General features: G+C 46.6%; 1 protein-coding gene across 8 annotated transcripts in view; it reads left to right on the top strand.

Moving 5' to 3' along the window:
• The window catches only part of LOC139265974 (ubiquitin carboxyl-terminal hydrolase 47-like), a 74,139-nt gene that overhangs the window by 41,781 nt on the left and 7,291 nt on the right, over positions 1 to 25,067 (top strand). For 2 of the 8 annotated variants that reach the window (XM_070883629.1, XM_070883632.1), the window contains exons 11-21: positions 5,536 to 5,657; positions 7,904 to 8,018; positions 8,205 to 8,293; positions 10,599 to 10,746; positions 10,900 to 11,006; positions 13,315 to 13,462; positions 13,613 to 13,719; positions 20,285 to 20,432; positions 20,586 to 20,617; positions 22,594 to 22,722; positions 24,836 to 24,858. In XM_070883629.1, coding sequence (XP_070739730.1) covers positions 5,536 to 5,657; positions 7,904 to 8,018; positions 8,205 to 8,293; positions 10,599 to 10,746; positions 10,900 to 11,006; positions 13,315 to 13,462; positions 13,613 to 13,719; positions 20,285 to 20,432; positions 20,586 to 20,617; positions 22,594 to 22,722; positions 24,836 to 24,858 — 1,168 coding nt within the window. The remainder of the gene's footprint in view (positions 1 to 5,535; positions 5,658 to 7,903; positions 8,019 to 8,204; positions 8,294 to 10,598; positions 10,747 to 10,899; positions 11,007 to 13,314; positions 13,463 to 13,612; positions 13,720 to 20,284; positions 20,433 to 20,585; positions 20,618 to 22,593; positions 22,723 to 24,835; positions 24,859 to 25,067) is intronic. The other 6 variants (XM_070883636.1, XM_070883633.1, XM_070883635.1 and 3 more) reach the window with 6 other exon arrangements.

Below are 25,067 nucleotides of genomic sequence, written 5' to 3'. Positions count from 1 at the left end.
AATATTGAATTGAACCTCAAATGTGAATTGTTAACATTATTGCTCCATCTAAATTACTAAGAAGCAGGATGGTCTGAGACCTCTTGGCTAGTCATTGCAACCTCAATGCTATGTGTTGTGTATCTGTAAAGCATGCACTCCCATCCTCCGCCACGAGGGAGCTCATCCCCTGAAGATCCAAAGGAACCCAGCAGCCCTTGGGAGCACTGCATATAAGCCGGCCCCTAAGGCCTGTTCTTCACTCTGGAGTGTCTTATTAAAGACTGAAGTCACTGTTACTTTAACCTCCCTGTGTGCAGCCTCATCTGTGTTAGGAACGCAATAACTGGCAACGAGAATACGAATCCAATGCAAAGATGCATCAAACTGTGGGCATCCTGGAGAAGTTCTCGGAGGGTGAAGACTGGGAAGCCTATGTCAAATGGCTAGACCAGTACTTTGTAGTCAATGAGCTGGACGGAGAAGAAAGCGCTGCAAAAAGGAGAGCGGTCCTCCTCACAGTCTGCGGGGCACCGACCTACAGCCTCATGAAGAATCTTATGGCTGCGGTGAAACCCACAGATAAGTCGTATGAGGACCTGTGTACACTGGTTCGAGAGCATCTTAACCTGAGGAAGAGTGTGCTGTTGGCGAGGTATCGGTTCTACACGTGTCAGCGATCTGAAGGTCAGGAAGTGGTGAGCTCCGTCGCCGAGTTAAGGCGACTTGCAGGACAATGTGAATTTGATGGCTACCTGGAGCAAATGTTCCGAGACTTTTTTGTACTGGGCATTGGCCACGAGACCATCCTACGAAAACTTTTGACTGTAGAGACACCGATCCTCAGTAAGGCCATTGCGATAGCACAGGCGTTTATGTCCACCAGTGATATCACCAAACAAATCTCTCAGCACACAAGTTCTAGCAATGTTCATAAATTAACTGGAACTGTGTTTTGCGAGCAGAAATGTACAGGGCAGAACCTACGAGTCTGCAACTGCCAGCAGGCCTCAGGTGACCCAGATGACTCAGAGTCCCCAACAAAGGATGAATGCAAGGCAATTCACACCTTGTTGGTGTTGTGGAGGCTTCCATTCAGCCTATTCATGCCGCTTCCAAGGGTATGTTTGCAAGAGCTGTGGAACAATGGGGCACCTCCAACGAGCTTGCAAATGAGCTGCAAGCTCTGCAAAACCTGCTAACCACCACGTGGCAGAGGAAGATGGTGGATCAAAGCAATGTTGAGCCTCAGAGAGAGGAGGCAGATGCTGAAGTACACGGGGTGCACACATTTTGATGAAATGTCCACCTATAATGCTAAACTTAAAATTGAATGGCTTACTCATTGCCATGGAACTGGACTCTGGCGCTAGCCAATCCATCATGAGTAAAAAGATGTTTGAGAGACTGTGGTGCAACAAGGCATTCAGACCAGCCCTGAGCCCCACCACATGAAACTGAGAACGTACACCAAAGAGCTTATCACTGTCCTGGGCAACGCCATGGTCAAGGTCACCTACGAGGGCACGGTGCACGAACTGCCACTCTGGATTGTCCTGGGCGATGGCCCCATACTGCTTGGAAGGAGCTGGCTGGGCAAAATACACTGGAACTGAGATGACATCCGAGCGCTATCACATGTTGATGATGCCTCATGTACCCAGGTTCTTAACAAATTTCCTTCCCTTTTTGAGCCAGGCATTGGAAACTTTTCCACTTGGTCCCAGAGGCACGACCCATTCACCACAAGGCGCGAGCGGTACCTCACATGATGAGGGAGAGAGTGGAAATCGAGCTGGACAGGCTGCAACGCGAGGGCATCATCTCCTCAGTGGAATTCAGCGAGTGGGCCAGCCCGATTGTTCCAGTACTCAAACGTGATAACACGGTCAGGATTTGCGGCGATTATAAAGTAACTATTAATCGTTTCTCGCTACAGGACCAATACCCGCTACCTAAGGCAGACGACCTATTTGCGACGCTGGCAGGAGGCGAGACGTTCACCAAGCTCGACCTGACTTCGGTCTACATGACGCAGGAGCTGGAGGAGTCTTCAAAGGGTCTCATCTGCATCAACACGCACAAGGGACTGTTTATCTACAACAGATGCCCGTTTGGAATTTGGTCGGCTGAATCGATCTTCCAAAGAAACATGGAGAGCCTACTCAAGTCGGTACCACACATGGTGGTCTTTCAGGCCGACATATTGGTCACGGGTCGGGACACCGCCGAGCACCTACAAAACCTGGAGCAACTGAATCGCGTAAGGCTGCGGCTGAAGAGGTTGAAATGCGTCGTCATGGCAACAGAAGTGGAGTTTTTGGGGAGAAAGATCGCGGCGGACAGCATTCGGCCCACAGACGCCAAGACAGAGGCTATCAGGAACGCGCTCAGGCCACAGAACGTCACGGAGCTGCGGTTGTTCCTGGGACTCCTCAACTATTTTGGTAACTTCCTACCGGTGTTAAGCACCTTTTTAGAGCCCCTACATGTGTTATTGCGCAAAGGTGAGAACTGCGTATGGGAAAAAAAAACAAGTAATTGCTTTTGAGAAAGCCAGAAACATTTTATGCTCCAACAAGCTGCTTGTATTGTATAACCCGTGTAAAATACTTGTGCTAGCATGAGACGTATCGTCGTACGGAGTCAGGTGTGTATTGCAACAAGCTAACGTTACGGGGAAGTCGCCTTTGCTTCCAGGAGCTTGTCTAAGGCCAAGAGGGCCTACAGCATGATTTGAGAAAGAGGCATTAGCGTGTGTGTTTGGGGTAAAGAAAATGCATCAGTACCTGTTTGGCCTCAAATTTGAGCTGGAAACCGATCACAAGCCCCTCATATCCCTGTTCGCTGAAAACAAGGGGATAAATACTAATGCCTCAGCCCACATACGAAGATGGGCACTCGCGCTATCAACGTATAACTGTACCATCCGCCACAGACCAGGCACCGAGAACTGTGCGGATGCTCTCAGTCGGCTACCATTGCCCAGCACTGGGGTGGAAATGGCGCAGCCTACAAACTTGTTGATGGTGACGCAGCCCGCAGACTTGTTGATGGTCATGGAAGCGTTTGAAAATGATAAATCACCTGTCACGGCCCGCCAGGTTAGGACTTGGACCAGCCAAGATCCTCTGCTGTCCCTAGTAAAAAAACTGTGGGCTGCATGGGAGCTGGGCCAGCATCCCCGTTGAAATGCAAGAGCCAATCAAGCTGTTCCAGCGGCGAAAGGATGAGCTGTCCATTCAGGCAGACTGCCTGTTGTGGGGTAACCGCGTAGTGCTACCAAAAAAAGGGCAGGGAGACGATCATCTCGGATCTCCACAGCACACACCCGGGTATAGTAACGATGAAAGCGATAGCCAGATCGCACATGTGGTGGCCCGGTATCGACTCTGACTTAGAGTCTTGTGTACGACAATGCAGTGTATGTGCTCAGTTGAGCAACGCGCCCAGAGAGGCACCACTAAGTTTGTGGTACTGGCCCTCCAGACAATGGTCGAGGATCCATGTCGACTATGCGGGCCCGTTTCTCGGTAAAATGTTCCTGGTGGTGGTGGATGCTTTTTCAAAATAGATTGAATGTGAAATAATGTCGGGAAGCACCGCCACCGCCACCATTGAAAGCCTGAGGGCCATGTTTGCCACCCACGGCCTGCCTGACATATTGGTCAGTGACAACGGGCCATGTTTCACCAGTGCCGAATTTAAAGAATTCGTGACCCGCAATTGGATCAAACATGTCACCTCGGCCCCGTCTCAACCAGCCTCCAATTGGTAGGCAGAGCGGGCAGTACAAACAATCAAACAGAGCCTTAAACGAGTCACAGAAGGCTCAATCCAAACCCGCCTGTCCCGAGTACTGCTCAGCTATCGCACGAGACCCCACTCGCTCACAGGGGTGCCCCCGGCTGAGCTACTCATGAAAAGGACACTTAAAACCAGATCTCACTGGTTCCCTCCAACCTGCATGATCAGGTAGAGAGCAGGCGGCAGCAACAAAATGTAAACGATGGTTGGGCCACTGTGTCACGGGAAATTGATCTGAATGACCCTGTGTATGTGCTAAACTATGGACATGGTCCCAAGTGGATCGCGGGCACGGTGATAGCTAACGAAGGGAGTAGGGTGTTTGTAGTCAAACAAGACAATGGACAAATTAGCAGAAAGCACCTGGACCAAACGAGGCTGCGGTTCACAGACTGCCCTGAACAACCCACAGCAGGCACCACCTTTTTCGAGCCCACAACACACACCCAAAGGATCAACGACACCACGCAGGACCATGAAATCGAACCCATCACGCCCAACAGCCCAGCAAGGCCAGGCTCACCCAGCAGCCCTGCAGGGCAACAACACGCCAGCCCAGCGAGGGCACAGCCAACACACCAGAACAGACATTTGTACTGCGGCGATCCACCAGGGAAAGAAAGGCTCCCGACCGCCTCACCTTGTAAATAGTTTTCACTTTGACTTTCCAGGGGGCAGTGATATGTATCTGTAAAGCATACACTCCCATGATCTGCCGCCAGGGAGCTCATGTCCTGAAGTCCCAAGGGACCTCAGCATCTCTTGGGAGCACTGTACATAAGCCTGCCCCTAAGGCCTGTTCCTCACTCTGGAGTGTCTTATTGAAGACTGAGGTCACTGTTACTTTAACCTCCCTGTGTGCAGCCTCATCTGTGTTAGGAACACAATACTATGCATCCCAGGCACTTTGACATCTGAGTGTTAGATTTTGTGTCTGCCCTTGGCTCAGTTCGCAACAGAAGAACATAAGAAACAGGAGCAGGATTAGACCATTCAGCCCTTCGCGCCTGCTCCGCCATTTAATAAGACCATGGCTGACCTTCTGCCTCAACTCATGTTGAGTTGGAAAATGAACCGCCAATGGCCACTGATTGGAAAAATTGAGGGTGAAATTCAAATTATGGCCATGCAATCTGCAACTTGTAAAATGGGCATTCGGCCTCCAAATATCACGTTGCAATCTGTGTCGTTTGATCTAGACCACAAGTGCGCCAAACACCATATTGGTTCAAGTGACTTTTAGTTGTTCACGATGCCTGCCTGAAACTGCCATTAGGGTGCTAATGCCAGTTGTAGGACCTCAAATAGGAAATTTAGTACAAGTAGGCAGATATTTTGCTGGAAAAAAGAGACCACTGTTAGGGGTCAGGGCAGGTGATCTGCTCAACATAAACTCGATCTAATTGAAAAACAACGAATGTCCTGCGATCTTTCATCCTCCATTACAGGAGTATGATGCTGACAATAATCACCAGTCACAAAGTATAGGCAGAGGACAGCCTTCAATTCAAGCATTGGTATTGCACAAGGAAGTTCCTGGGGAGGCAGACAGAACTGTTGAAGATGATGCAGTGAGAAAGCCTGTGGCAGCTGAAGGTTTGTTGGACTCATCAGGAGCATTCTATTAGCATGGACTGTGGACCAGAGCACCTATTGAAAGAAACCTGACTGGCATCATGCAAATGCAGCTGTGAGACTTCCAGTTAAAAGCCCACATTTTTAATATGTTTCTTTTATTTTCCCCTTTAGATCAGTCACAGCAAGATTCCACAGAGGAAACGGTAAAGGAAGTAAATCTGCCTACTTGTCCTTGTACTGAAAGTGGGCTGGTTCCCTTATACCTCTGTCCTAACAACCCCGAATTATTGATGGTATATTTCCCCCTTTCTCCCTCACTCACCGGTTTAAAGAAATCCACACAGGCTGGTGGGGAGTCGCCGAGTGTGGGGGGCCGATGGGGTGAGAGGATGTGGGGGCGGGCAACGGTGTAGAATCCATATTGTTACGATTATGGTTTGTCATTGTGTAAGCCGCCGAACAAGAGGATGCAGGGAGGAGTAAGAGGTGTTAGTGGAGTCTGACAGTGGGCAAGGGAGGAGTCACAGAAGTCAACCCCTACTTGGGAACCTCAGATCCCCAGTGCCCTGCTCTAAAAACATGGATACTGGATGGACATCATATTTATGTGATTATGCGGTTGCCATTAAAGAGGAGAACCTACTGCCGTGACCATCATCTTATTTTTTATGTCGGCCGACTGCCAGGTCTGGCTGACAATTATGCCCCGGGTTCGGCTGGGCTGTCATCAGGTAGCCTGACGCCCACTTTTGGGTGCCCGGCCGCTGGCCTGGCCGAAACCCTCCCTAATGGCCCAGTGGTCTGAACTTAAAGAATCGCAGCGGCTCTCCCCTTGCTGATGCAACAGCGTGATGACGTCATCAGCACTACGCTAATAAGTGACATCGGCGGACACCCCGCCCATCCCCCACTTCTGCCCCTCTACTTACCAAACTTCCGCTCACCGCCGCACTTTCCCCACCGCCCCCCCCCCCTCCCCCTCCATAACCGACTTCCGGACCACTCGCGGGGGCGGGGGGGGGGGGGGGCGGGCGGGCGAGCGAAATCCATAGAGCGGAATTTCGCGCGAGGCCATTAATCTACCACTGCGGTACAAAGAATTGAAACACGGTAGATGCAACCCGTTTTCTGCGGGGGGAATTTCAGCCCCATTATGTCGGAAGGAAATCCCTATTTTGGAATAACTTCAAATTCTTATCTTGGTGGGCAATACATTGTCCAATTGTGATCTTGCCCACATCCGATGTTATCATACACTTTCCACACACGTGTGGTTTCCAGTAGCAGTCGTTGAAAGCAACAGAACAGGAACATTGGTTCATTTTTATTTACTTTCCTTACCAATGCCCCTATTGCTGTTTTGACTGGGATTAACTAACAAGCTGTGGATTGAACCCGTGGAAAGTCAATTTTAGTGATTGCATTGGAGTGGGAACAGGAGATTTACAAGGATGTTGCCATGACTGGAGAATTTTAGCTAGGAGGGGAGATTGGATAGGCTGGGGTTGTTTTCTTTGGAACAGAGGAGGCTGAGGGGAGACCTAATTGAGATGTATTCAATTATGAGTGGCCTAAATAGAGTGGATGGGAAGGACTTATTTCCCTTAGCAGAGGGGTCAATAACCAGTGGGCATAGATTTAAAGTAATTGGTAGGAGGTTTACAGTGGAATTGAGGAGAATGTTTTTCACCCAGAGGGTGGTGGGGTCTGGAACTCCCTGCTTGGAAGGGTGGTAGAGGCAGAAACCCTCATAGCATTTAAAAAGTACTTGGATATTTACTTGAAGTGCCGTAACCTACAAGAACAGGAAAGTGGGATTAGGCTGGTTAGCTCATGTCGGCCAGCATGGACACGATGGGACAAATCACTTCCTTCTCTGCTGTAAATTGGTATGATTCTATGAACATTATTGCTCCATCTAAATTACTAAGCAGCAGGGTTACAAAGCTGAGCCCTCTTGGCTATACATTGCAACCTCAATGCTAGGCATCACAGGCACTTTGACATCTGAGTGTCAGATTTGGTGTCAGCCTTGGCTCAGCTCATAGCAAAAGAACATAAGAAATAGGAGCAGGAGCAGGCTATTCGGCCCTTTGAGCCTGCTCCACCATTCAATAAGGCCATGCTGACTTTCTGCCTCAACTCATGTTGAGTTGGAAAAGGAGCCACCAATGGCCACTGATTGGAAACATTGAGGGTGAAATTCAAATTATGGCCATGCAATCTGCACTTTGTAAAATGGGCATTTGGCCTCCAAATATCACGTTGCAATCTGTGTCACTTGATCCGGACCAGAAGTGTGCCAAACACATATTTGTTCAAGTGACTTTTAGTTGTCCACGATGCCTGCCTGAAACTGCCATTAGGGTGCTTATGCCAGTTGTGGGACCTCAAATAGAAAATTTAGAAAAATAGACACATATTTTGCTGGAAAAAAGAGACCCACTGTTTGTGGTCAGGGCAGGTGATCTCCTCAGCAAAAACTCTTATCCAATTGCCAAACAGCTAATGTCCTGCGACATTTCATCCTCCATTACAGGAATATAATGACCACAATAATCACCAGTCACAAAATATAGACAGAGGACAGCCTTCAATTCAAGCATTGGAATTGCAGGAGGAAGTTCCTGGGGAGGCAGACAGAACTGTTGGAGGTAATGTAGTGAGAAGGCCTGTGGCAGCTCAAGGTTTGTTGGACTCATCAGGAGCATTCTATTAGTATTGACTGTGCTCCAGAGCACTTATTGCAAGAAACCTGACTGGCATCATGCAAATGCGGCTGTGAGACTTCCAGTTAATAGCCCACATTTCTAATATGTTTATTTTATTTTCCCCTTTAGATCAGTCACAGCAAGATTCCACAGAGGAAACGGTAAAGGAAGAAATTGAAAGCAGGCCGGTTCCCTTCTACAACCCCGAATTGGACGTGGTGTATTTCCTCCTTTCTCCCTCACTCACCAGTATACACCAAAATCCACACAGGCTGGTGGGGAGTGACCGGGTGTCGGGGGGGGGGGGGGGCAGTGTGGTGGAAGGATGAGGGGGCGGGCGACGGTGTAGAATCCACATTGTTACAATTATGGTTTGTCATTGTGTGAGCTGCAGAACAAGAGGGTGCAGGGAGGAGTACTAGCTGTCAGTGGAGTCTGACAGTGGGCAAGGGAGGAGTCACAGAAGTCAACCCCTACTTGGGAGCCTCAGATCCCCAGTGCCCTGCTCAAAAACACAGATACTGGATGGACGCCATATTTATGTGGGGGCTCTCTGAATCATCTCAGAGGAACTGAAACAGGTGGCAGGTCTTATGGTGGGGTCGGTACCATCCATTCTCCCTGTATTTGAGATACATTTGAAATAGTGCCAAATTATTTGGAATGAGTGACAGTTCCATGAACTTCTGCATTCATGCACCCCAACTGAGAGGCCTCCAGAGTGGTTAGTGACTGCCACATGGAGGCATTGACCACTGTTCAACAGGCCTCAAGAGAACCATGCCAACCTGTTTCCAAGTACCTCAGCATGCCATCTTTCAAGGTCTGTCATCGCACTGATCTCACAGGCAGATTGAGGACCCAGCACAAGTGGTGAGCTACGAGTCACCCTTATGATGCTGTCCTTATTCTTGAGGTGAGCTCACGGGAATCTTTCAATCAGCGTTCCCCTCAGATACCTGCTCATGTAGCTGGCAGGAGATAGGACCAGGTTGCCCAAGCAACAGCAGTAATGACGCAACTTGTAGGGCAATCCTGGAACTACAAGCCCTCAGATAACGTTCCGTTTGTGTCATAAAAGACATGATACCATCGTGCAGCCAAGCACCACAGGCTGTGTCATTATTGCAGTTGCATGGGGAACCTGGTCCTGTCTCCTGCCATGAGTCGTTATCTGAGGGGAGAACTGACTGAAAGGTTCCCATGAGCTTTCTTCAAGAGTCAGGATGTAGCTCCGAAATAGAATTAAGAAGTCTGGCTGTGCACTTTCCTGCTAAGTCCGACCAGTGTGTAACCGGAGCACCAAAGTTGAAACTGTGACCTCAATGTGCTACATTGACCTGAACACAAATATGCATAACCTTGTGGCAAGTAGCACGCTGGCCTAATACATATTAGAAAGAGTTGCAGGAAATTAGCTTTTAATGTGGGGACACTAATTTTTTTCAATTATTTTTAAAAAGTTGATATGACTTGTGGAAATCCCTATTTTGGGATAAAGTCAAATTCTTAGTTTGGGTTTGCTTCCCCTCGTATTTTTCCCTTTTCTCCTAAAGACATGGACTCGTGCTGGAAACCATTACAGTAATTCACACAAGGGGTTATTCTTCAAGTCGGAGCCTAGATAGTAAACCCTTGTAGTCTCTTGCACCATGGTGAGCATCACATTGTCCAATCCTGATCTTGCCCACACCCGATGTTATATACACTGTCCACACACGTGCAGTTTCAAGTAGCAGTTGTTGAAAGCTATCAGGAATAGGAATTTTGGGTGATTTTTGTTTACTTTCCTTATTCAACATCCCTATTGCTGTCTTGACTGAAACCAACCAACAAACATTGGATTGAACCTCAAATGTCAATTGTTAACATTATTGCTCCATCTAAATTACTAAGCAGCAGGATGGTCTGAGACCTCTTGGCTCGTCATTGCAACCTCAATGCTATGCATCCCAGGCACTTTGACATCTGAGTGTTAGATTTGGTGTCAGCCTTGGCTCAGTTAAGCATTGACTGTGGCTAGTTTGCAACAGAAGAACATAAGAAACAGGAGCAGGATTAGACCATTCGGCCCTTCACGCCTGCTCCGCCATTCAATAAGACCATGGCTGACCTTCTGCCTCAACTCATGTTGAGTTGGAAAAGGAGCAATCAATGGCCACTGATTGGAAGAATTGAGGGTGAAATTCAAATTATGGCCATGCAATGTGCATCTTGTAAAATGGGCATTCGGCCTCCAAATATTATGTTGCAATCCGTGCCGCTTAATCTGGACCAGAAGTGCAGCAAAGACCACATTGGTTCAGGTGACTTTTAGTTGTCCACAATGCCTGCCTGAAACTGCTGTTAGGATGCTTATGTCAGTTGTAGGACCTCAAATGGGAAATTTAGTACAAGTAGACAGATATTTTGCTGGAAAAAAGAGACCCAATGTTAGGGGCCAGAGCAGGTGATCTCCTCAACAGAAACTCTATCCAATTGTCAAACAACTAATGTCCTGCTATCTTTCATCCTCCATTACAGGAGTATAATGCCCACAGAAATCATCAGTCACAAAATATAGGCAGAGGACAGCCTTCGATTCAAGTATTGGCATTGCAGGAGGAAGATCCTGGGGAGGCAGACAGAACTGTTGGAGATGATGCAGTGATAAGGCCTGTGGCAGCTCAAGGTTTGTTGGACTCATCAGGAGCATTCTATTAGCATGGACTGTGCACCAGAGCACCTATTGCAAGAAACCTGATTGGCATCATGCAAATGCGGCTGTGAGACTTCCAGTTAATAGCCCACATTTCTAATATGTTTCTTTTATTTTCCCCTTTAGATCAGTCACAGCAAGATTCCACAGAGGAAACGGTAAAGGAAGAAGAAGAAATTGAAAGAGGACCGGTTCCCTTCTACTTCTGCCCTAACAACCCCGAATTATTCATGGTGTATTTCCCCCTTTCTCGCTTACTCACTGGTCCTCACCGAAATCCACACAGGCTGGTGGGGAGTCACCGGGTGTGGGGGGATGGTCGGGTGGGAGGATGGGGGGTGGGCAACGGTGTAGAATCCATATGGTTCCGATGATGGTTTATCATTGTGTGAGCCGCAGAACAAGAGGGTGCATGGAGGAGTACTAGCTGTCAGTGGAATCTGACAGTGGGCAGGGGAGGAGTCACAGAAGTCAACCCCTATTTGAAGCCTCAGATCCCCAGTGCCCTGCTCAAAAACACAGTTACTGGATGGACATCATATTTATGTGGGAGCTCTGTGGGTCATCTCAGAGGACCTGAAACAGGTGGCAGGTCTTATGGTGGGTCGTTATCATCCATTCTCCCTGTATCTGAGTTACATTTGAAATAATGCCAAATTATTTGGAATGAGTGACAGTTCCATGAACTTTTGCATTCATGCACCCCAACTGAGAGGCCTCCAGAGTGGTTAGTGACTGCCACATGGAGGCATTGACCACTGTCCAACAAGCCTCAAGAGAACCATGCCAACCTGATTCCAAGTACCTCAGCATGCCATCTTTCAACGTCTGTCATCGCACTGATTGGTAGACAGGCAGATCGAGGACCCAGTACAAGTGGTGAGCTACGAGTCACCCTTATGATGCTGTCCTTATTCTTGAAGTGAGCGCACGGGAATCTTTCAGTCAGCGTTCCCCTCAGATACCTGCTCATGTAGCTGGCAGGAGACAGGACCAGGTTGCCCAAGCAACGGCAGTAATGTTGCAACTTGTAGGGCAATCCTGGAACTCTCAAGGCCTCCAATAACGTTCCGTTTGTGTCATAAAAGACATGATACCATCGTGCAGCCATGCACCACAGGCTGTGTCATTACTGCAGTTGCATGGGGAACCTGGTCCTGTCTCCTGCCATGAGTCGGTATCTGAAGGGAGAACTGACTGAAAGGTTCCCATGAGCTTTCTTCAAGAGCAAGGATACCTTCGCGGCAACCCCCACCCTTCATTTGCACCGAGCTGTAGCTCCGAAATAGATTTAAGAAGAGAGGATGTGCAGTTTACTGATGGGCTGTGGCTGTGCACTTTCCTGCTAAGTCCTCCCAGTGTGTAACCGGAACACCAAAGTTGAAACTGGGACCTAAACGTGCTACATTGACCTGAACACAAATATGCATAACCTTGCTTCAAGTAGCACGCTGGTCTAATACATATTAGAAAGAGTTGCAGAAAATTAGCTTTTAATATGGAGACTCTAATTTTTAAAATCTTTTTTAAAAGCTGATATGACTTGTGGAAATCCCTATTTTGGGATCATATCAAATTCTTAGTTTGGGTTTGCTTCCTCTTGTATTTTTCCCTTTTCTCCTAAAGGCATGGACTCGTGCTGGAAACCATTACAGTAATTCACACAAGGGGTTATTCTTCAAATCAGAGCCTGGCTAATGAACCCTGGTAAACTGTTGCACCATGGTGGGCATCACATTCTGATCTTGCCCACACCCGATCTTGTCATACAGTGTCCACACACATGCGATTTCAAGTAGCAGTTGTTGAAAGCTATCGGGAATAGGAATTTTGGTTGATTTTTGTTTACTTTCCTTAGCCAACACCCATATTTGCTGTCTTGACTGAAACCAACCAACAAACATTGGATTGAACCTCAAATGTCAATTGTTAAAATTATTGCTCCATCTAAATTACTAAGCAGCAGGATGGTCTGAGACCTCTTGTCTAGTCATTGCAACCTCAATGCTATGCATCCCAGGCACTTTGACATCTGAGTGTTAGATTTGGTGTCAGCCTTGGCTCAGTTAAGCATCGGCCGTGGCTCAGTTCGCAACAGAAGAACATAAGAAACAGGAGCAGAAATAAAACCATGGCTGACCTTCTGCCTCAACTCATGTTGAGTTGGAAAAGGAGCCACCAATGGCCACTGATTGGAAAAATTGAGGTTGAAATTCAAATTATGGCCATGCAATGTGCACCTTGTAAAATGGACATTCGACCTCCAAATATCACAATGTAATCTGTGTCGCTTGATCTGGACCGGCAAAGACCATATTGGTTCAGGTGACTTTTAGTTGTCCACGATGCCTGCCTGAAACTGCTGTTAGGATGCTTATGCCAGTTGTAGGACCTGAAATGGGAAATTTAGTACAGTAGGCAGAAATTTTGCTGGAAAAAAGAGACCCACTGTTAGTGGTCAGGGCAGGCGACCTCCTTAACAGAAACTCTATCCAATTGTCAAACAACTAATGTCCTGCGATCTTTCATCCTCCATTACAGGAATATAATGCCCTCAATAATCACCAGTCACAAAATATAGGCAGAGGACACCCTTCAATTCAAGCATTGGTATTGCAGGAGGAAGTTCCTGGAGAGGCAGACAGAACTGTTAGAGATGATGCAGTGATCAGGCCTGTGGCAGCTCAAGGTTTGTTGGACTCATCAGAATTCTATTAGATTGGACTGTGCACTAGAGCACCTATTGCAAGAAACCAGACTGGCATCATGCAAATGCAGCTGTGAGACTTCCAGTTAAAAGCCCACAATTCTAATATGTTTCTTTTATTTTCCTGTTTAGATCAGTCACAGCAAGATTCCACAGAGGAAACGGTAAAGGAAGAAGAAGAAATTGAAAGCGGGCTGGTTCCCTTCTACTTCTGTCTTAACAACCCCGAATGGTTCATGGTGTATTTCCCCCTTTCTCCCTCACTCACCGATCCTCACTGAAATCTACACAGGCTGGTGGGGAGTCACCGGGCGTGGGGGTCGGTGGGGTGGGAGGATGGGGACGGTGTAGAATCCATATTGTTCCGATGATGGTTTGTCATTGTGTGAGCCGCAGAACAAGAGAGTGCAGGGAGGAGTCCCAGGTGTCAGTGGAGTCTGACAGTGGGCAGGGGAGGAATCACAAAAGTCAACCCCTACTTGGGAGCCTCAGATCCCCAGTGCCTTGCTCTAAAAACACGGTTACTGGATGGACGTCATATTTATGTGGGGACTTGTGGATCATCTCAGAGGACCTGAAACAGGTGGCACGTCTTATGGTGGGGTCAGTATGATCCATTCTCCCTGTACCTGAGATACATTTGAAATAGTGCCAAATTATTTGGAGAGATTGGCAGTTCCATGAACTTCTGCATCCATGCATCCCAACTGAGAGGCCTCCAGAGTGGTTAGTGACTGCCACATGGAGACATTGACCACTGTCCAACAGGCCTCAAGAGAACCATGCCAACCTGTTTCCAAGTACTTCAGCATGCCATCTTTCAACATCTGTCATCGCACTGATTAGTAGACAGGCAGATCGAGGACCCAGTACACGTGAGGTACGTGTCACCCTCCTGATGCTGTCCTTATTCTTGAGGTGAGCTCACGGGAATCTTTCAGTCAGCGCTCCCCTCAGATACCTGCTCATGTAGCTGGCAGGAGACAGGACCAGGTTGCCCAAGCAACGGCAGTAATGATGCAACTTGTAGGACAATTCTGGAACTCACAAGCCCTCAGATAACATTCCGTTTGTGTTATAATAGATATGATACCATCGTGCAGCCAAGCAACATAAGCTGCGTTATTACTGCAGTTGCATACGAAACCTGGTCCTGTCTCCTGCCAGGAGTCGGTATCTGAGGGGAGAACTGACTGAAAAGTTCCCATGAGCTTTTTTCAAGAGTAAGGTTACCATCACGGCATCCCCCACCCTCCATTTGCACCAAGCTGCAGCGCCAAGATAGATTTAAGAACAGTGAGTGGGGAGTTCCATGATAGGCTGTGGGTGAGCAATTTCCTGATGGGCTGTGGGTGAGCAGTTTCCTGAGCGGCTGTTCATCGTTTGTGCTTTCTGTTCAAGAGATGGTTGGAAGTCTAGTTGCAATAGATACATGGTTCCTCTGTTGCTTCTTTATTGAACTGTCACCTCCGTTAGAAAGGCATCTTTTGATGCAATCTTGAAGGAGCACCATGGACTGTAAACACCAGTGGAAGGGAGCCTCATATATGGCCTTCTCCTTTGCTGAAGTCTGATCCAGTGTGCCTGTCTCATTTTCTCTTCACCCTACTTGTGTTCTGCCTCAATCATAATGACACAGTTGGGACAGGCCATCGGGAATCCCACGGTGAGTTAAATGAAAAGAGAGGAATAATTAGTTTTCCATGCCTAAAACTGCAAGAGGCCTTTCTTTAAAAAAAAAAGCAATCAAATTGCTCCAGACAAAGTTTGGGCATAGTTTGTGGACAGTCAGAGTCTGTGAAATCAATTATTTTCTGGTTTGACAAGTCTTGCAGGAAACTCATTCCCCTTTTATACAGGCTTGAGTTAAGTCAGCTGTAATACTGGTTTGAATGAGAGAATTTCCCATGGATCAGATTAAGCCCTCATTATCTCACTATTTGCATACAGCAGCTCCTTTGAGTGGCGCAAAGCTTCCTGCTGCACCCACTTCCACTGGAATTCATGGTGTGATTTGGTCTATCTGAGTCCTACCCCCAATGCTCTTTTCACACTGCCAGAAATTCACAATTTTTTGCTCCATAAAACTTTGGAATTCGGACATTACAGATATAAAACCAATCGACTCTGAGTCCCAAAGTTCTGGGATCCCGCCTCAAAGTGCAGAATTGCAGTGGAGCAGGACTCCCAGCCAACAATGGGCAATGATGTTGAACCTGTCCCAATTTATAGGGACAAGATCAGTTCTACAGTTGAAGTGGATGGTCCAAGCTTGTAGATGTGCAGCAGAGCTGCCTGCCCAATTGTGCCAGTGGTAATTGGAGAGGCACACTGGCTATCTGATAGGAGCAGAAAAAGTCCTGGGACTGAAGACATAAGATCAGTTATTTCTTATAAATGCTTCTGAGGGAGTTAATCAATATCTTTTAAAATTAATCGATCCTCTCTCAGGTTGGATTGAGGGATAGAATGTGCACAATATTTGTACATACATGAACAGTAAAAACTGGATCTAAAGAAGTTTTTCCATTTCCGTCCTTCTAGTGCACATCAAGAGCACATTGTGATCATTTTGGGGCCCTTTCCTTAAGGCCTGTTACCATCTCAAATCGGCGGTCATGCTGCGGAGTGGAGTGGCCGGTGATTTTTTGTGGATGGCCGCTGATAGCCCAATCGCCCTTCCGAGGTTTTCCAGCGGTGACCTGTTGCCCACCCCCCCCCCCCCGCCCCTTTACCACTCTGCTGCTGCCGATCCGGCTTAAGTGCGTCATCACCATGCGCACCGCCGATCTATCCCCCCCAATCGCAACATTCCGCTGTGAAAATCTTCGGCCCACTTGGCCGTGCCAAAACACGCTTTTTCCAGATGTTCCAGTGAGGCCGTGGTCTTCTGCAATAGCGGTGCAGCTTCCCTTAAAGGGGAAGATCTACACCCACTGCCGCCATGTTTTTTTTTGGTTGACTGCCATGTTGGCCCAATAATTATGCCCCCGGATGCATCCGGACCATCAACAGGCAGCCTGGCAACCCCTCCTGGGTGCCAGATTGCTAGCCCAGCCGAGTGCATCGAAGTTTTGAAATCACGAAGGCTCTCCCCTTTAAGTGAAGGGGAGAGTGTGGTGATGCAGTGCGTGATGACGTCATCTTGGCGGCCATTCCACACCACACCCAACTTCCATCCCTCAGGTATAGCCACCGCCGCGTATCCGCCCCTCTCGTGTAGCCACCACCCCCATTAAGAGCGACTTCTGGATCTGAATTTAAAAAAATAACAAAGAGCGGAATTTCACTCAAGAGGCGACCTCAACCACAGCTGCGGTAAAAACCATTGAAACTGGGTGCATGCGCCCTGTTTTAGGCGGGGGAAAATTTCTACCCCTTTGACTTTGAGCGACAGTGTAAAACTGCGTGATATTGGATCATCCCTCCACCACCTGCTAAACACCTCTCCTCATTATAGTTTCCATTGACCTCATTGGAAATGAAAATCAGGAGAGGGATTTACCGAGTGGCCAGGCCATTAATAAGTCTTTTACACTATTGCCAGCAGTTAATATTACCCGCCCATGTCTACAAATTATCCATGCCCTCAATATGTGATTTGCTATCCATTACAGTAAATGGCTATGGGTGCACAGTTTCCTGATGGGCTGTGGGTGTGGAATTTCCTGGTAAATCCTCCCTGTGTGTGACCAGAGCACCAAAGTGGAAACTTTGAAGATGAAGTATAATGTGGATAAATGTGAGGTTATCCACTTTGGTGGTAAAAACAGAGAGACAGACTATTATCTGAATGGTGACAGATTAGGAAAAGGGCAGGTGCAAAGAGACCTGGGTGTCATGGTTACATCAGTCATTGAAGGTTGGCATGCAGGTACAGCAGACGGTTAAGAAAGCAAATGGCATGTTGGCCTTCATAGCGAGGGGATTTGAGTACAAGGGCAGGGAGGTGTTGCTACAATTGTACAGGGCCTTGGTGAGGCCACACCTGGAGTATTGTGTACAGTTTTGGTCTCCTAACCTGAGGAAGGACATTCTTGCTATTGAGGGAGTGCAGCGAAAGTTCACCAGACTGATTCCCGGGATGGCGGGACTGACCTATCAAGAAAGACTGGATCAACTGGGCTTGTATTCACTGGAGTTCAGAAGAATGAGAGGGGACCTCATAGAAACGTTTAAAATTCTGACGGGGTTAGACAGGTTAGATGCAGGAAGAATGTTCCCAATGTTGAGGAAGTCCAGAACCAGGGGACACAGTCTAAGGATAAGGGGGAAGCCATTTAGGACCGAGATGAGGAGGAATTTCTTCACCCAGAGAGTGGTGAACCTGTGGAATTCTCTACCACAGAAAGTTGTTGAGGCCAATTCACTAAATATATTCAAAAAGGAGTTAGATGAAGTCCTTACTACTAGGGGAATCAAGGGGTATGGTGAGAAAGCAGGAATGGGGTACTGAAGTTGCATGTTCAGCCATGAACTCATTGAATGGCGGTGCAGGCTAGAAGGGCCGAATGGCCTACTCCTGCACCTATTTTCTATGTTTCTATGTCACATTTAATGTGCTAACACAAATATGTGTAACCTTGCTATAATTGGCCCGTTGACCTAATAAATACTAGAAAGCGCTTCAGAAAATGACTTTTAATATAGAAACACTATTTTTAAAGATAATTCTTTTTAAAAGTTGTTGGGGCCAAAATTGCCCCTTTCCTTAAAGCCTGTTGCCGCCAGAAATCGGATGCAATGATGCAAAGTGGAATGGCTGCCAATGTTTCCCAGCGGTGACCCGCTCCTCCCACCACAACTCTGCTGTTGCCGATCCGTCCTAAGTCCGTCACCGCCGATGTGTCCCCCTGAATGCAAATTCCGCCTTGAAAATCTTCCTCCCGCTGCTTGGTGCCACCAACAGCATTTTCTGTCGGTGCACTGTGCTTGGAGTGCTTGCAAAATGGCGGTGCGGCTGCCATTAAAGAGGAGAACCTACTGCCGTGACCACCATCTTATTTTTTAGGTCTGGCTGACAATTATGCCCTGGGTTCGGCCGGGCTGTCATCAGGTAGCTTGACACCCCCTCTTGGGTGCCCGGCCGCTGGCCTGGCCGAAACCCTTCCTGGTGGCCCAGTGGTCTGAACATAAAGTATCGCAGCTGCTCTCCCCTTGCTGACGTGCCAGCGTGATGACATCATCAGCACTACGCTAATAAGTGACAGCGGCGGACACTCCGCCCATCCCCCACTTCTGCCCCTCTACGTACCAAACTTCCGCTCGCCGCCGGACTTTCCCCACCGCCGCTCCGGGGGGGGGGGGGAATCCCAAGAGCGGAATTTCGAGCGAGGCCATTAATCTACCACTGCGGTACAAAGAATTGAAACACGGTAGGTGCAACCCGTTTTTGGCGGGGGGCAATTTCAGCCCCATTATGTCGGAAGGAAATCCCTATTTTGGGATAACTTCAAATTCTTATCTTGGTGGGCATCACATTGTCCAATTGTGATCTTGCCCACATCCAATGTTGTCATACACTTTCCACACACGTGTGGTTTCCAGTAGCAGTCGTTGAAAGCAACAGAACAGGAACATTGGTTCATTTTTATTTACTTTCCTTACCAATGCCCCTATTGCTGTTTTGACTGTATTAACTAACAAGCTGTGGATTGAACCAGTGGAAAGTCAATTTTAGTGATTGCATTGGAGTGGGAACAGGAGATTTACAAGGATGTTGCCATGACTGGAGAATTTTAGCTATGAGGGGAGATTGGATAGGCTGGGGTTGTTTTCTTTGGAACAGAGGAGGCTGAGGGGAGACCTAATTGAGATGCATACAATTATCAGTGGCCTAAATAGAGTGGATGGGAAGGACTTATTTCCCTTAGCAGAGGGGTCAATAACCAGTGGGCATAGATTTAAAGTAATTGGTAGGAGGTTTACAGTGGATTTGAGGAGAATGTTTTTCACCCAGAGGGTGGTGGGTCTGGAACTCACTGCCTGGAAGGGTGGTAGCGGCAGAAACATTTAAAAAGTACTTGTAGGTTACAGCACTTCAAGTAAATATCCAAGACTACTGACCAAGAATAGGAAAGTGGGATTAGACTGGTTAGCTCATGTCGGCCAGCATGGACACGATGGGCCGAATCACTTCCTTCTCTGCTGTAAATTGCAATGATTCGATGAACATTACTGCTCCATCTAAATTACTAAGCAGCAGGGTTACTAAGTTGAGACCTCTTGGCTATACATTGCAACCTCAATGCTAGGCATCACAGGCACTTTGACATCTGAGTGTCAGATTTGGTGTCAGCCTTGGCTCAGTTTACAGCAGAAGAACGTAAGAAATAGGAGCAGGAGCAGACCATTCGGCCCTTCGAGCCTGCTCCACTATTCAATAAGGCCATGGCTGACCTTCTACTGCAACTCCTTGTTGAGTTGGAAAAGAAGCCACCAGTGGCCACAGATTAAAGAATTGAGGGTGAAATTCAAATTATGGCCATTCAATCTGCATCTGCAAAATAGGCATTCGGCCTCCAAATATCGCGTTGCAATCTGTGTCCCTTGATCTGGACCAGAAGTGCGCCAAACGTCATATTGGCTCAGGTGACTCAGTTGTCCACGGTGCCTGCCTGAAACTGCCTTTAGGGTGCATATGCCAGTTGTAGGACCTCAAGTTGGAAAATTAGGTACAAGTAGGCAGATATTTTGCTGGGAAAAAGAGACCCGCTGTTTGAGTTCAGGGCAGATTTCCTCAACAGAAAATTTATGCCATTGTCAAACAAGTAATATCCTGCTGTTCTTCATCCTCCATTACAGGAGAATAATGCCCACAATAATCACCAGTCACGGGCTATAGGCAGAGGACACCCTCTCATTCAAAACTTGGCAATACAGGAGGAAGGTCCTGGGAAGGCAGACAGAACTGTTGGAGATGATGCAATGAGAAAGCCTGTGGCAGCTCAAGGTTTGTTGGACTCATCAGGAGCATTCTATTAGCATGGACTGTGGATCAGAGCACCTATTGCAAGAAACCTGACTGGCATCATGCAAATGCAGCTGTGAGACTTCCAGTTAAAAGCCCACATTTCTAACATATTTGTTTTATTTTCCCCTTTAGATCAGTCACAGCAAGATTCCACAGAGGAAACGGTAAAGAAAGAAGAAGAAATTGAAAGCGGGCCGGTTCCCTTCCACCTCTGTCTAAGCCCCTAATTATTCATGGTGTTTTTAACCCTTTCGCCCTCACTCACCAGTCCAAGGAAATCACACAGGCTGGTGGGGAGTCGCCGGGTGTTGGGGGGGCGGGGGGCGGTGGGGTGGGAGAATGGGGGGCGGGAGACGGTGTAGAATCCATATGGTTCCGATGATGGTTTGTCATTGTGTGAGCTGCAGTACAAGAGGGTGCAGGGAGGAGTCCCAGGTGTCAATGGAGTCTGACAGTGGGCAGGGAAGGAGTCACAGAAGTCAACCCCTACTTGGAGCCTCAGATCCCCAGTGCCCTGCTCTAAAAACACGAATAGTGGATGAGTATCATACCTACGTGTGGGATCTAAGGATCATCTCAGAGGACCTGAACACATGGCAGATATTATGGTGAGGCCAGTATCATCCATTCTGCCAGTATCTGAGTTACATTTGAAATAGTGCCAAATTATTTGGAATGAGTGACAGTTCCATGAACTTTTGCATTCATGCACCCCAACTGAGAGGCCTCCAGAGTGGTTAGTGACTGCCACATGGAGGCATTGACCACTGTCCAACAAGCCTCAAGAGAACCATGCCAACCTCACTGTGCCATCTTTCAAGGTCTGTCATCGCACTGATCATTAGACAGGCAGATCGAGAACCCAGCACAAGTGGTGAGGTACAAGGCACTCTCATGATGCTGTCCTTACTCTTGAAGTGAGCTCACGGGAATCTTTCAGTCAGCTCTCCCCTCAGATACCGGCTCGTGTAGCTGGCATGAGACAGGACCAGGTTGCCCATGCAATGGCAGTAATGACGCAGCCTGTGGAACAATCCTGGAACTCACTAGCCTTCAGATAAGTTTCCATTTATGTCCCAAAAGGCTTATGATACCATCGTGCAGCCAAGCACCCCTGGCACTCCCCACCCTCCGTTTGCACCTAGCTTCAGCTCCAGGATATATTTAAGAACAGTACAAAGAGGCACCAGGGAGAAATATGGTTCATAAAGGAACTATTAATGTTGACATTTAAAAAGTATTAACTTATTATAAATATTAACATATAGAGTAAAAAACTTAGATATGAAGTGAAGTGTTGGGATAAGTTAGGATCTCTAGGAGAGTTGGGTTAATTTAGGGCCACATTTATTCCTCAACCAACACCAGATAATCTGGTCAGTTATATCGTTGTTGTTTGTTCGAGCTTGCTGCGTCTGCCTGCGTTTCCCTACTTTACAACAACAACTTGCATTTATATAGTGCCTTTAAAGTATTAAAATCACTTAAGGCACATCACAGGAGTGTTATCAAACAAAATTAGACAACAGTTATTATACTTCAAAATATCTTGTAAAGCGCTTTGGACATCCTGAGTTCGATTGTTCTTTCTGAAACCTGGCACCTCTGACTGAGAGTCTGAACACAGTTGAGAGTTTTGCTGATTTTAAAACCATAAAAAATGTGTTATTTCAATTTTAAGAAAGTAACTTTGAAGATAAGACAATTGCATTGCTTTGTACTTGGATAAAATATAATCGAAAAATGGCAAATACTGAAATGATAACAGAAAATGCTGGAAAAACACATCATGTCAGTCAGCATCTGTTAAGAGAAAAGATATATTTCGGTTGTGTTCATAAGAAAACTGGAGTATCTGTCTAAAGTGACTCTCCCATCTCTCGCAACTCTGGGCCCTCCACCTAACCGATGTTGGCAGCCCCTGCATTGTGGGGAGGGGATCCTTTGCATGATTAGAATGAGCTGCCAATGTCTTGTCCTCTCAATGACATTAAAACATACCTCCGTTTGTCATAGTACTAGTAGAGGGTACAAATACAGGCACACAATCAGTCAATGCAAAGATAAGTTTTATATAAGAACATTTTTGTTACAAGAAGAAAGACATCACGGCTTGCTGTTTCATTTCTCTTATTTTTAGGAGAGAAAATATGAGCTGTTTGCAATATGGCACCACAGTGAAGAATATGGGAGTGGTCACTATTATGCTGAAATCAAATCAGTCGATGATGGTAATTGGTACTGCTTTAACGACAAAATTGTTGAGAAGGTAACTGCAATCAGTAGAATAAAAATGTCTCCAAAGCACTAATGGGTAGGAATTTTTTCACTTCCATGAAAGGGAGGAGTGGAATCAGAGAACCCATCACCTCATGCTGTTGTGGTGTATTCACTCGGGAAATGTCTGTCTTCATAGTTCGGGATAACGTGTTCTAGAACATAAGGAAGAAAGTTCTGTCAAAAATGGAGCTAGAGTATCAGCTGAATAAAAGGAGCTGATTGATGGCATAAGGTGATTAATTATAGTTGAATAGTAGGGCTAATTTTAACTACTGCTGGCTTGTTCTTGCTGCTGTGCACCAACCCATCTCCAGATCCAACTGCCACCTAATCCAACTGTTATTGCCAACTCTAACATTACACAACTCTGCGTGTAGCCCTAACTTAATCCATTCTGTGAGCACCCCAAACCTACCCCAACTCTGCTCACAGCCCCACCTGAACCCATCTCTAGTAGCTCCACCTTAACCCAACTCTGCTCACACCCCCAACTTAGTGAGCACGCCAAACCTAGCCCAACACAGCTGGTAGCCCCATTTTAACCCAACTCTCCAAGTAGCCGGAACTTAACCCAACTCCTGCTCACAGCCTTAGTTTAACCCAACTCCTTCTGACATCTCACACACTCAAGTGAATACACTTACATTTGTCATTTCAGCCATTCATAATATGGGAAGGATGGACTTGCATGGGCAATGGAAGTGTTATTTTTTTTTAAATATGAACAAAAGAAGCCAAATATGCACTGAAATCGATGAACTTATGGTTGACTCCTTAGCTATAAGTTCCTTCATTTCAATGCATTAGTATTTTATTTATGTCTGTCTTTTTATAATGTTGTGATCATCAAGATGAAGGTGTTTATGCACCCATTGCAGTATCAAGCACTGCCAGCTCAAGTATAGCACAACCAGATGCAGAGTAAAGCAATTTCTTCACTGCCTCCATAACACGTCTCAACCCCATCCTCAGTAAAGCAACCTGTATTGCATCAGCAGTATGACATTTATTTCAATAGCCCATGCTTGCTATTCTGTGGCCTATGTGACTGAGATTGCCAATTAGATCCAAATTAGGGACTGTTTTGTACTGTAGCCCTGTCTCGCTATTAATTAGATTAAGCCTATCAAAACTTATTTCACATAGGACCCTTGCATGCAGCAGACAGAGGAGATCTTTCATCTCACTGATATGGGCTGGATTTGAACTTTTGTTTTACATAGGATTACATAGGATATACGGCACAGAAACAGGCCCTTCGGTCCAACCAGTTTTATGCTCCACTCAAGCCTCCTCCCATCTTTCCTCATGTAAAACTATCAGCATAACCCTCAATTCCCTTCTCTCTCATATGCTTGTCTAGCCTCCTTTAAATGCATCTATACAATTCGCTTCAACCACTCTCTCTTTGGGTAAAGAAATTTCTTCTGAATTCTCTATTGGATTTCTTGGTGACTATCTTATATTGGTGGCCTCTAGTTATGTTCTTCCCCACAAATGGAAACATTAAATTCACTCTCCAGTGGAAACATTCTCTTTTTATCCACTCTATCAAAACCTTTCGTAATTTTAAAGACCTCGGTTAGATCACCCCTCAGTTTTCTTTGTTCAAGAAAGAGACCCAGCCTGCTCATCCTTTCATGATATGTATACCCTCGCATTTCTGGTATCATCCTTGTAAAACCTCCTCTGCACCCACTCTAGTGCCTCTATTTCAGAGGTGAAAGGCCAGTGTCTAATTCACTATGGTGCTTCCACCCCCATGCCAGTATTTTAAAGATAAGAATAACATTTTAACTTAATCGGTTTGATATTTATTCATCTCCATATCCAGAGTGAGTAACGTGTTTGTGTTAAGTACTTTAGGTTGAGCTGTGAGCTGCCTAAAGGAGTGATCGTGGGTTGGGGCTTTCAGCAGAGTTGGGTCAATAAAGGAGATCTCCTATATCCTCCTAAATGTACTATTGATTATTTTTCAATAATAAGTATTACTGTAATTGTGTTTTTGCATTGACTTCTTGAACTCCTGTCATATAACTTTGTTTTTGTCCCCCTTTTGCATGGCTTCTGTGAATATCCATTGATCATGATGTTCCTTTAAGAAGAAAAAACAAGTCTCTCTGAGGTAAAGATCAAATGCATTCAATACTTGATCTCATTGCAAGCATAATTTTGAATCATCAAAAGTATTGCTACAAGTGACTTTTGAAAAATAGTTGAAATACATTACCAAAATAATATAGGCCTGGAGGCGAAAAAGTAAACGTTCACTCTCATTATTCTACAACGCTGACAGCAACTTCTGCCTTCCACACTTGCGCGTTTAATGCGGAA

This window comes from Pristiophorus japonicus, chromosome 6 (assembly GCF_044704955.1).
Source record: "Pristiophorus japonicus isolate sPriJap1 chromosome 6, sPriJap1.hap1, whole genome shotgun sequence".
Lineage (NCBI taxonomy): Eukaryota > Metazoa > Chordata > Chondrichthyes > Pristiophoridae > Pristiophorus > Pristiophorus japonicus.
Note: the sequence above shows the minus strand (reverse complement) of the source record. Positions and strands in the feature narration are given on the sequence as shown.